This window comes from Xiphias gladius, chromosome 18, assembly GCF_016859285.1.
Source record: "Xiphias gladius isolate SHS-SW01 ecotype Sanya breed wild chromosome 18, ASM1685928v1, whole genome shotgun sequence".
NCBI lineage: Eukaryota > Metazoa > Chordata > Actinopteri > Istiophoriformes > Xiphiidae > Xiphias > Xiphias gladius.
This window is the reverse complement of record NC_053417.1, coordinates 20,478,105-20,491,403: the sequence shown is the minus strand read 5'-3', so window position 1 is coordinate 20,491,403 and position 13,299 is coordinate 20,478,105. Positions and strand designations below refer to the sequence as shown.

At 41.3% G+C, this 13,299-nt stretch overlaps 1 protein-coding gene across 3 annotated transcripts in view; it reads left to right on the top strand.

Moving 5' to 3' along the window:
• LOC120803805 (cadherin-4-like) overlaps positions 1 to 13,299 on the top strand; it is a 317,870-nt gene that overhangs the window by 282,398 nt on the left and 22,173 nt on the right. For all 3 annotated transcript variants that reach the window (XM_040152731.1, XM_040152730.1, XM_040152732.1), the window contains 3 exons: positions 2,582 to 2,754; positions 6,337 to 6,474; positions 11,281 to 11,466. In XM_040152731.1, the coding sequence (XP_040008665.1) occupies positions 2,582 to 2,754; positions 6,337 to 6,474; positions 11,281 to 11,466 (497 nt within the window). The remainder of the gene's footprint in view (positions 1 to 2,581; positions 2,755 to 6,336; positions 6,475 to 11,280; positions 11,467 to 13,299) is intronic.

Genomic DNA, 13,299 nt, shown 5'->3' with positions numbered 1-13,299 from the left:
ATTAAAAGAGTTACATTTTTCCTTTGGACTTAAATGTTAAGTCAACTTCTGTTGTCAAAATAACTCAAATATGTATCAATAAATATTTTTTGTTGTTTAATAAGGTTTTTTGTCATTTATTGTCATTACCACATCACTATAATGTCTTTTGAGGTGAGGGCGTTGAATATTTCTGATTGCAACTTTATATATATATATATGTATATGTATGTGTATGTATGTATATGTATGCATATATACGTATATGTACATATGTATGTACATTCGTATATGTATATGTACGTATATGTATAGATATTTGTGTGTTGTTGAAGTGTGACTACAGCAGTGAATCTTTGACGCAACTGAGAATTTTCCATTACCCCTGATTTGCCAGACAGACAGAGAATCTGTCTCCTACAGTGGCTTTTAGCCGGCTGCAGCAGTGGCCATAAACCAGAGAGGGTGCTCAGGCTGGAGAGGAGATTCAGGATTAAATGTACCACGCTGGAGCACCACTGGGTCATTTTATGTCTAACCTCGTGAAAGAATCACGAATATGAGCTCTTAGTGTGTGTGTGAGTTTGACCCCGATGAGCCCAACTTTATTGCACCAGGGGTGATCTCAAGAGACTTCCAGGCGCTCATTTCCCTTTCTTTCTTTCTTTCTTTCTTTCACACAGCAGACGTGTCTTTGTGGCATGCATGAGATTCTGCTAAACAATAATCATAAAAAAGAGAGTTTTAGAATTTAGAGTGCCAGTGGTTTCAATGGAAGGCCAATTACAGACTTGAATTAGTTTGCAAATTAAAGAGTCATTATGGGGACCTAATCCTGTCAGGCACAGCTTAGGACGCCTGTACAAAGGGTCCACATTAAACTCCCTAAGAGTGCAACTTAATGAAATTACCCAGCCAATGTGTCACACATTGGTATTCTTCATCTCCTGTTCTCTATCCCTCCAGCTCTAGAAAGATTGGTGAAGGACTGATAGTTGCTCCACTTGGAATCTAACCAAATATGGAGTCTGTCCTCTATTTCTCTTTTTTCTTCTCCTTCCCCTCTCTTGCTGCTGGCTTTTATTTTTCGTCTCACTGAGGGGCCTTTCGACTGCTCCCTCTGGCCAAGTCATTGACAAATGTTGCTTTGAAATGTAATGAAGTTTGAAATCGGAGCTGCGGTTACAATTATCCTCGGACAGGGGCTGTCACTGGCATGATATCACTATCTCTGGCAATTAGAATCAGCTACGAGAGAGGGAGAGCAAGAGGGAGAGAAAGATGGAGAGATTGGGTGGCAGGCAGTGATTCTGCAGAGTTATATGAGTGTGCGGAGGCAGGAAAGCAAACAAGTGGTGCCCTTATGGAAGGATAGTGGCTTATTCTCTGCAACAGAACTGTATGCTTACTTGTCCATGAAGTTGGAGTAATTGTCTTTTACAGAATGTGTTTCCAACAGTTTTAAGGCTGGCATAAATCTGTATAGATCAATGTAAGCAAGTGTTATCAAACATCTAGATAGTTTACGTGCTAAGTTTATGTGCAAGCTAATCAATATCAGTATAATGTTATCAAGGCCTATCAATATCTGTCATCAGTAAATGCAAAATACAATGTGAGTTAAGTATTTCTATAAGCTGATCTGATACTGTATCTGCATGTACTACATGTGTCTGCTTACTCCTGCTTGTATCTGTTTATTTGTCCAAAATTTCTTTGCCAGCATAAATCTGTAGAGAACAATGACTATCATAGTAAACCTTTTCAAACTGTTATGGAACATGTTATGGTTTATTAGCCACTTTTATGTACACATTAGCCAATATCAGTGCCAATATATATATATCATTAAAATCTGTTTGTAGGATGGTTGATGAAGGAGAGCAGTGCAGTGCACACAGCGCATTTGCAGCCCTCTTGTTTAGCTTTAAACTATCTGATAAAAGACATGACAGCATAAAAGGATCAAAGTTAAATAGGGACTGTGTAGTTTATTTTGGGAATATTTTAGAATATAAATGTCAAAAAGCAAGTCTGCATGTAAATTTTGCCAAACAACGTCCACTGAGGCTACAAGTGGTAAATACGGAATAATGCTAAATTTCCCTTTATTTTCGGAGATTCGATTGAATCAGTTGCTTATGTTCCTGTGTATGATATAAAACCATTTAAATGTTATCTTTGACATTTTGAAACATAGTGTAACAATATCTCAGCAAGAAAAGACTCATGAAGTAAGCAAACTGCTTTAGTAATTTCAGTCACACAACAACAGTAAGCTAATGATAGCTAACATTAGCCACCATAAGCTACTGGTTATACCAGCACATGTGAGGCTGTAGCAGCAAAAACCCCTGAGTGTATTGAAGCTGGTAAGGGTGCCTTTTATTGCATGTAAATTCAATTTTTCTTCTCTCTAGGGGGGGTTGTGTTATTTCATCATTAAAAAGTTACCTAGTCTCACTTTAACACAAATTAAAGCTAAAATGAATCTTGTATTTTGATGGAAATTGAAGTTGACATAGTTACTTTTGACTTTCTGTTACATAATGCATGATTGCATATGCACATACACGTTGAGAAATGTTCTTTTCTCTCTCAGGAACCTATGTGATGCACCTGTCAGCGTTTGATGCCGACGACAACACCACCGCTAATGGAATGGTGCGCTATCGAATCCTGTCCCAGACGCCACACAGCCCCATCCCTAACATGTTCACCATCAACAGTGAGACTGGAGATATTGTGACAGTGGCACCTGGTCTTGATCGAGAGGTTGGTCTTCTCCGTCCCAAAGCATTCACACAAGGCTGTTAATGTTCGAAAAAAGATGAAAAAAATCATATAAAATTAAGCAGAACAATCAACACAAAAAAAAAATTGTATGATGCTCTTGGTCATTAAAAACTGTGAACACTGAGTATTGTGCACACAGTCTGAATGAAGTATAGCTGGTTAGAAGATACAACTTTATCTTTGCCCATGAAGTGTTCTTAACAGCATTGATTGCAGCATTGACGCAACTTAATATTTTGTAGCCATTTGTCACCACACACGCAGACACACACCCACATCTAGTCATCCTTTTTTTTTTCTTTTTTTTTTGACTAAATTGCCTGCATCTGCGGTCACCTTGTTTATGGAGCTATAAAAGTTGTGACAAGATCCAAATGTGTTTATTTTTGCGACATGGATGTGCCAGTGACAACTCTGCAAAAAAATCTTGGTGACAGATCATCGTCCCAAACTGTCACCAATGACAGACCTATTAACAACACATCACGCTGGCAGTGGGCTGCTCACGTTGTTTTGTGTGTGTGAGTTTGTGTGGTGAACATAAGGTAGAAATATCTGAGATAGAATGCCCTTGACACCTGTCAGACAAACACAAAAGCCCATATAATCACATCTACACTCGATAAAACACAGGCAATGGAGGGGAAGAAAGTAAACTGTAGGGAGCAATAAAACAAAAACAGAGCCAGGCAGATGGGGTATTACAATGAGGGTGGAGTAAGTGAGTGTGAATTTGGCAAAGATACAGGGTGATGGACATGAGACATGAGGGGGCCAGAGAGAGAGAGTTGTGAGGGGAATGTGGAATAAAAATGTATCAGCTGAACCGCTGCTGCTTATTTTTGCTTTGTTTTTTTCTGTACACTGCTAATCCAGCCAGTCACCCCTAATGTAGGATTAAACTCTTACCGCCCAAATACACACACACACACACACACACACAAACACACACACAAGCATGGTACCTCTGTACCTGAGAGGACTCGTTTTGAAATAATTCATTTCCTAACCCCTAACCTTATTTTTATAACCTATATTTATCCAGGATAGTATCACTGAGAACAGTGCTCCCTTTTTCAGGAGCTCCTTGTTTTAAATGCACATAGTTAACATTATCACAACCGCATGTCATAGGTTGGCCAGAGGGCAGCGCGAATGCTTATGGACACATAAGTGGTGGTAATGAGGGGGTGGCAAGCTCTGCTCTTTCAATCCGGTTGCAATGTAAGCAGAATGCATTGCAATCAGAATCGATGAGTCGGCCAGACCACATCTGTGGTCACATTGCGATTACATGTCAGGCAGTTGTAAATACAGTCTGTACAGATTGGCCATATTTTTAAGAAGAACATTTGCCCAACAAGATGAAAGCTCACCTAACTCTGCCTCTTCCTGCTGTCTCAACCAAGCCTGGCAAAAAGCTACAGACTATCCCTACCTTGGCAGAGGAACAACTAAAGCCCATAGAGCAGCATCGCTTCACTTGACCCGGGCCCAGGCTTGCTGACAAATCCGTCAGCTGCACCGACCTAATTTGCACTTTGAGATCCGATCACAGTAAGGACGGAATCAAGCTTTTTAATATGAGACCTGAGCATATCAACATAGCATCCACATAGCATAGTTAATACCAGGTCTAAATGGGATCTTACCCTGGGTGGGGAAGTCAAAGGGTGGTTGCAAACCTGCTTCTCTAACCTTTTGGACCTTTAACCTTTAACCCTTTGGTTAGAGGTTAATTGCCTTACCCCAACCTGACACAGCCATTAGAAGAAGTGAGGACCAGCCAGAATGTTGCTGCTTTCCAAAAATGCCTTCACTCTCAATGTCTAAAACTGAAATTGGCTCTCACAAAGACAGACATACAAGAGTGCGCTCATGCACAGACATAAACACAATTACATGCATCTATTTCTCTGCATAATGCGTTGTCACACAAAATATATTTGTACATACAGTATGTTTTATGAATATAGTCAGACGTGCAGACTTACACAAAGTTTCTGTAGCATACAAACACATACTCCTGTTTTCCGGTAACATTTTTCTTAGAGAGCAGATTTTAGACTTTAAGAAGTCTAAAACCGTGCACGAAAAAAATCAGAGCTTCTATACTGTACAAAACTTAATAGGAAGATGCTACACAGCACACTGCAGTGCTTCCCTGGTCTACTTTTAGTCAGCACTTTGGCCCTTTGGAACTTTGAAAGTTTTTGCATCTCCCTACCCTTCTTGGGCTGGAGGTGTTTAGTGCTACAAAAAAAGAAAAAACCAAAAGACAGGCATTTTATTTTTGGTAGTCCCTCTCCCTTGTGCCTCAGCTGCATCCCCTGCTGTCTCTTATCTTCTCCTCTGTTCTTTACTTTTGAAATGTCTTCTTCCTCGCCTTTATAAACTCCCACACTGATTCTCTTCTAGAGGTTTCCACTGGTCTGCAGTGGACTTTTAAAAGCTTGTTGACAGTAACAGACCACAGTCCTCCAGAGGAACCTGGTTATGCTGTGGTGTTGTTACAATGCTGAGAGGTTCAGAGGAGCTCTACATAATTACTCCCTTGTCTAATTAGTGAGAGTGTTGTGTACACGCTGTACACAGGCTGATGGGACAGTCAGGCAAGCACTGCTTCTAAGCAAGCTATGGAGAAAAAGAGGTGTGTGTGTGGGTGTGTGTGTGTGTGTGTGTGTCTGTGTGGGGTGTTTATGTGTTGTGGTTGTTTGTGGAAGCTTGTGTGTGCATGTGGGTGTTAATGAGAGTGTATGTACAAGGTTGGAGTTCAGAATCCCGTCTAGCATCAAGATGAGAGGAACTGAGAGGAGCTGTCTAATCCTCCTGATATGGCGTCCTGGCCTAATTGGGATATTTACTTGGTAATTAGCAGGAGAGAGAGACACTGGGAATGTAATTGGGAATCTCAGTGACGAGACACATTATCCAGACGGTCGGCTCCTGGGCTCCATCCTTCCTGCAGCCCATTAACTGCACCCTGGGACAGAAGAAAAGACAAAGGATGCTGGTCAAGAGAGGGAGGCATGGATAAAAGAGAATGGGAAGGGAGTGGCATGGCTAGAAGCATAGAAACGCACCCAAGTACAAAAATACAAATAAGAGGACCATATTTCAGATTCCAGTGAAGTGACAATTTGTCTTTTTAAAAGATGAAATCGCATTTATCATTCTCTCATATTATTTCTATATAGATAGTCTATGAATCTCTGTCAGTTGGATCATTTTCTTCACATCTGTCCATCAGGAGCAGTGAATAAGCAATGTCTTTGATGACACACCCATGGGGAGGCTTCACAGTGCAGCCTTTGCAGATGGTGTGAAGTCTGGATATGTTCAGCTGAGGAGGTTTCATGTCAGTTGAATGAAAGACTTCACCCCTGCGATTCTGTGTTTCAAATAAGACCATGGACAGTGACTATAGAACAGAACACAGGCTCAGCTTTTTTTTTCCTCTGGGAGTCACAGTCTGTGGCTGCTGCTGTAGACTCGAGGAAGACAGCTTTTTACAGGCGAATAACTGCACACTCTTGTCTTCTCTGTTTCTGCCTTCAACAGAAAGTGTCCCAGTATACCATCATCGTGCAGGCCACGGACATGGAGGGCAACCTGAACTTTGGCCTTTCCAACACAGCCACTGCCATCATCACTGTCACAGACATCAACGACAACCCTCCCATGCTGACTTCCAGAACTGTGAGTTCCTATAAACAAGGGAGTGGGGAAAGGGTGACAGTTTTTAGAAGGAGAGGATTTTGTTCAGGGAAAATGGTAGAAATGTTGAGTATGTTGGAGAAAAAGAAATAAAAAAAGGGTAGAGAGAGAAAGACATTAAAGAAGAGAGGGAGGGATGAAGAGAAGGAAGGGAGAATGAAAGAGAGGGAGCAATAATTGAGGAAAGGAGAAAGGAAATGACTACAACACTGTCTTATGTTGTTACACAGGAAGATTTACACGAGGACAGTGAGGGAGGGTTATGAAGTACAAAGGGTACTTACTCATTTCCTTGTAGTGGATGCACACACACACACACACACACACACAAGGAAAAATTAATCCATATCATTGACTTTCATCAGCAAGAAAACTAGACCCAGCAAATTGTTAATGATTGTTGTTGTGATTGTGATATTTAAAATGATGATTACATTACAGAAGGTCATTATTAAGAGCGAAGTAAAATTTAAAAGCCCACAGTAATGTACTGTATTTAAAGTATCATATTACTGGTGGTGAAATTCAGCAACATCATCACTAAATGAATCAGCGAAGTGTGAGATTTAGTGTTGTTAAAAACTTTACTCCACTTTATTCCACTCTCTAACTCTGTTAATACTCTGGTTATTTCTCTCAGAGCCACTAAATGTTCAGATGTGTGGGTGGAGCAGCTGAGGTGGCAGCGGTATTTCTCACAGACTGACTGAAAAAAATTAGATTTATTATTTGCATGGTTGGAATGAAAATCGCAAGAGTCACACTTTTATTTAATGTGGCAGAGATGTGCATTTGTTTAGCAAAGTGAAGGTGGCCAAAAAGTTGAGTCAGTTTGTCTGCATACTAGATTCATGTAATGAAAAATCTTTCTCTGTGTCAGTATGGCTTCAGGTGTCAGAATTATTCAGTATGTGTGCTTTCCTATCAGTAGTGATGAGAGCACAGGCCTGTTGGATAGATAAGGTGCTTAGCTCTGCAACTGTAGGGGAAAGCAGCTGAGGCGGTATCAGCAGTACAGTAGACTCGGCTCTTTGAGGTGGAAGCTGAGGAGTTAGCATTAGCATTTGCCCTGGGGGCTATTAAGACCCTTATAATGATGAGTTAGCAATGGCGGTAGGCATGCCTCATCCATAGAGCTCATCAGAGAGCTGCTACATCACACACAGCAGGAAATGCACAGAGAGGGGGGAGAGGAAGAAAAATGATGGACACAAAGGAGATGGTGAGCAAAGAGACAACAAAGAGGGGTGAGGAGTTGATGACGGGACCACCACCAGACTCCGAAACAAAAAACACAGAGAAGAAAAGTGTCAAGAGAATGATGGGGGGGTGAAGGATTATTTAGTCACAGCAGCTGTTATAAAAGCATAGATATGCCCTGTTGTAAGTCAGAGGCCTCGCCTAACTCTTCACCCCCCCCTGCAGTATGATTCTCTATTGCTGGTGGTGTATTGATGATATTGGCCAGTAATTGATTCATATTCACTAACTGTCTTCCATTGTGTTTAAGTGCATTTCCATCATCACATCATTGATATTGATGATAAACTTTAGTGGAAATTTAGGAGCCACGATGAACAGAGCACTTTCACCCACTCTTTTCATAAATCATCCATTTCAGTGGTGGGATGACATAAAAGCCATTTTGTTAAGAATGCAGGCCATTATGCAAATATTTAGTGTTTGCAATAAACCCCATAGATCTTTCAACGTGTCCCAGAAATACAAGGTTTGGGGAATTTGTCTTTAATGTTGATGATTAATATTTCATCATGCCTATCAGATGCTGGCCTATTTTTCAAGACAGCTAAGGATAGTGTATGTTTTTGAATGTGAAGGCTTGGGTGCATGCATGCTTTGCATCATTTCTATGATCCAGATAGATGAGATGAAATGAAAAAAGGTATCTCATTTCTTTCTTTATGCAAAAAGTATTCTGCAACAATGATGGTATCACATATTGTATGGGATTTTTTGTAGTTATGTGTAGAGACCTGCAATCAATGCATCAGGCGTACCTCTGTACTGGATTTGCTGCAGAGCTTCGTTGGCCTCTTTCCTTTACTATCCTTACAAAGTTCCTATGATGAAGTTTCCTGTCACTTCTCCTCTCTCTTCTCTCACCTCCCCTTGCCTGCTCTAGTCTTTCCCCACTGCCAAAATAGTGACAGGAGGGTGAGGGTGTTGGCAAGAGGTGTTTTGTTGAGTGCTGCGAAGAAGTCAACTGCACTCTGTGCCAGTCACAATCACAAGAGCTCCCCCCTCCTTTCCTTTAGTCTGCCAGTTGGGGACAAGGTACAATATCATAGGAAGAAAACCTGCCTGATCAGAGAAAGTTTGAGTCTATGCTGAAAGACACCACAGTCATACAACAATTCACTTTTGAAACAAGCACTACCGCAGTACACTGCTAGAACCAGTATGTCGCAAGACAGTATTGAGCTAAAAAACCATTAAGAGATTTAAAGACAGAGAACAGCCTCAAGGTTTCTCAAAGAAATATTGTAATGTTCTCTGTTAAAACTCACAAATGTTGCATCACAATCCATTATTGACGAACACCCCACTAAACAGCAAAGCTCACTGTCGAAAAAAATAAAAGTCTGACAGAGACAGAACAGTCATTAAGTTGAACTGAATATAGTGAAGAATTGAGAGGAAGTGCTCGCTCTGGGAAAAAATATTTTTCACTTTAAATTCTTATTTGAAAGTTTACTCTTAAATATAAACTAAAATGCTATTCAGCCTACAATTGCTAGAAAATCATCCTTGAAAATGTTCATGTCAACTGCGTTCCAAGACCTCTATTGCTTTAGTATGGTGTGTTGAAAGCGCCTTAATACTATAGTACAGCAGATCACAGCAGCAAAGTTTACAGTTCAAGCATAGTCTGAACAATCCAGGATTGCGATCCAAAATCACAGATGACAGATTTTAATTTCAGTGACTGGTGTGTACTTTCTGCAGCATTCTTTGGGACTCATAGTGGACTTCCCGTACCTCCTTAAGTACAGTTAGGTGCATAAGTAATATAAAAATCCTCATGTTTATAATTGTTTTGGGTTGTCCAATTTCTTTTGAGCCTCTGAAAATGAGGGACTATGTTTAAAAACGGCTGTAATTCCTAAACAGTCAGTGGGATATTTTTGTTAAACCCCTTGAATTAAAACTAGAAGTCTACACCTCAATCATATCTTCATGGCTTCATTTGAAATCCATTTTGGTGATGTACAGAGGTAAAATTACAAAACTTGTCACTGTCACTGTCGAAATTATGATGCACCTAACTCTATATAGAATCTTGTGCATTCCAGTTTTCTTTTGCAATGAACCCTTTGAAATTCATTTGCTCAGTGATTGTATTGATGATCTCGAGTTTTATTTATAGGGAATTTAAAACTGCCATGCCATGTAAGATTGCCTGTGGGAAAAATAATTAAGACTCTTTTTACACGGGCTTTGGATGCCTGATGTAACCCCTTCCAATTCCGCACCCTATGAAGAGATAATGAGAGAAGAAATCATAAACTGGGGTATTGATAATAAGAGCTGCGATGGACCCTTCAAAGTCTTCCATCAGAATCGTTTAACTCTTTGCCTTAGCTGTTACTGTGTACTGAGAAAAAAGATGCTCAAGGGCCCTTAGGAGCTCAAGAGCCATCTCTGAAGTTTTATATTTATCTAATTGGCATTGGGAAGTCCCTGAACCAAACCACAGGAATAAACCACACATGCTCTGACACAAACATACGACAGCCTACCTACTTATCCAATGCAGGCAGTGCATCAGGACCACCCGGACTTGTCTGTTGTCTTAAGAATGTCACTGAGTCTCTGAACAGCTCTCCTGACGCAGCCCCCTAATCTGCCTGCTGCTGTTGGCTGTTTGTGGGGTGATGTGAGGGTTGCCAGGCAGGGTATTATGGTCCGTTGGAGTGTTTGGTCTTGGGCTTTGCTCTTTGATATCCTACACTCGCATAAGCGGCTCAGTGGCTCTTCCACGCCTATTACCCATGGTGACACGGTGACTGTATGATGCTACATGCTTGTTGCCTCAAGATGAGGTGAAGACATGCCAGCATGTTCACCCTCTGACCCCACATGATTGGTTAAGAGTTGATGGGTTGTTCGTGTAGGCGGGGCTCTGGTCGACTTGTGTTGTACAAGATAGCGTTGCCATCGATGCTGTTGTTGGATCGTCTTTGTGGGCTTTATCCCCTGAGCCTATTTGGCTTTGATCAATCCCCACCATAACAGACATATGACAGACAGCGGCTCACTCCTCATCAGGCTTATCAGGACAAAGCACATGTGTTTGTACAACATGGGGACAACAAAATCCACTCATATACACTCAAACAGCTGTTTTAACCCCCCCCCCCCCCCACTGCTGGCTCCTTTCTCTACATCTTTGTCACTCTGGCTTTCAAAGGAATCAAATATTATTGCCCATCAAGGATGGGTACAGGGAATGCAGAAAAAGCAGAAAACATTGAAACTGGAACAATGCCCCTTTGTGGATGTGCATACTGGTGTCCGGCTGGTTTTACTGCTTGTTTACAACTCAGTGGTGGTATGAGTGAGATCATTAAACTTACTCTACCTGAAAACCTGAAGGGAGGACTGGCTCTATAAAAAAATGGAAAAGAGAGATAGGCACTCAGTGACTTTTTGCAGAAATTGCCACACTCAAATGGGTCAATGGATCCGAAAGGACCTCAGCTCGGAAAATAAAAATATTTTGAAGCAACATATCAAAAGATAACATTTTACATTTTACTTTTGCAGTTTTCAGGTGAGGTCCCAGAGAATCGAGTGGATGTCGTGGTGGCTAATCTGACGGTGATAGATGCTGACCAACCACACTCGCCTAACTGGAACGCCATCTACAGGATCATCAGCGGAGACCCATCTGGGCATTTCACCATCCGCACTGACCCTGTAACCAATGATGGCATGGTCACCGTGGTTAAGGTAAGACACCAGTCAATAAGAATATGCTCAGCTTCTGGCCTTATAGAGGTTAGTATAAAAGAAATGGTACCTTCTCTTTTTCTGTGTTGAATGTCAGATCCCATCTGGATTTAAGCACAAGCAATAATAATAGACTACAGAGTTAAATGGGGAAGGCTGGGGCCTTTGCCTTTCATATGCCAATTTATGTCCAAGTAAGGGATTGGAGGCCACTGCGCCCTTCAGAAGTAGCTCATACAGTCACACACAGACTTAAACACAATGGCTGGCGAGATCACTGTAGCAAATTAGGTATTGATTTCTCAATTACAAAGGCAACGGTTTTTATACACTCATAATGTGTTAGCTGCTGTGGTAAATGACACCAACAACAAAGCTATGTCTTGTAACAACCTGTTATTTTCATGTTCAACCTCTCAAACAGAGGTTGTCCAGAGGGTTTTAAACCATTTAGGAAAAAATACAGAAAATGGACAGTAGAAAAAAAACTCCATATGATATTCAGCTTGTATTCTGTGTGTGTCTGTGATGTGTGTAAATGTGCACCCTGTTGAATGGCCTTTAGAATTTGTATTTGTGTGTTCCATCCATGGGTGGTTCAAAGTGAATGTGATTATCATGTCGAGTTTTGTAGAAATAACTTGTTTATTTTTCTGACCCTGATGACCCAGTTGTATTGTCCTCGTGTCTGACTCCTGCAAATCACATCTTACATCCTACAATAATATTTAGAAAATAGCAATAACATCTCCCTATAATTCCCCCAGCACCCTGAGCGATGAGCATTGGCATTTTACTTCTCTTCATTATTTCTAGATGACTGTCTTTTATAATCCATTCCTCTCACTCCCTGATGTAAAAGTCAGCAGGCAGCTGGGTAGCCGTAAGCTTCCATCGAGACCCATGGGAGGTTATCAGGAAATCATTAAAAAAGAGACAGGACACCCCCTGGGAAGAAGCGAGAAATAGACTGTCTCAACAAGTAAACAGAGGCTTAAGCTTGCTCCAGGGAAAGGGAGCCAGAATGGTTCATATCAGACAACGTACGACACATAAAATCAAGAAGCCATAAGAAGACGCTACCTTGGTGTTCCTGTTTTTACCAAGGCATCTGTTGCTGCTAGTGCAGACACATCACAACACACTGACACCCTGGTATGCAGGTATGTATCTGTAAAGAAGGGCTGAGGTCTTACCCAGAACAAGTCACACATTTACATGGCTCTCTGGGGAGTTTATGAAACGTAATGTCATTTTGCCACATGATAATAAAGCCAGTAGACAAACAAGCGTGCATAAAAACACACAAACAGACCCTCTTGGTTCAACTGAGTTATTAAGATATGTAAATCAAACATGGAAGATGACAGGGGAAGTGGAGAGAAGGAGAGAAGTGACGGGAACACAGATTTCTGAGGATTGAGAGATGCAAACTGCAGAGACCATAGAGAGTTGGTGGGGGGGCAGAGGTGAGAAGACGAGGGGGTAGGAAATTGGAGTCCGGCAGAAAAAATTAGGTGAAAGGGAAAGAGAGGAACAAGTGAAGCGATACAGAGGAGATGTGAGATGTGATGGCCCATGGGCAAAAGATGGAAGCTGTGTTATTGACCCCTCACCCCCTAGCTTCCCTCGGGGTGTGTGTGTCTGTGTGTTTTAGTTAGCCTACAGCTATACTCTAGACCTCCCTGTGCTCTGAATACCACTGGCTGTAGATCAAAGAGCCTTGAGCATGGTTAGCCTGTAAATGAGTTCCCAGTGCATCATGGGGTCACACGTGAATACACACCCATGTGCTTACATTTACTTATACTTATGTGCATGTACATACACAAA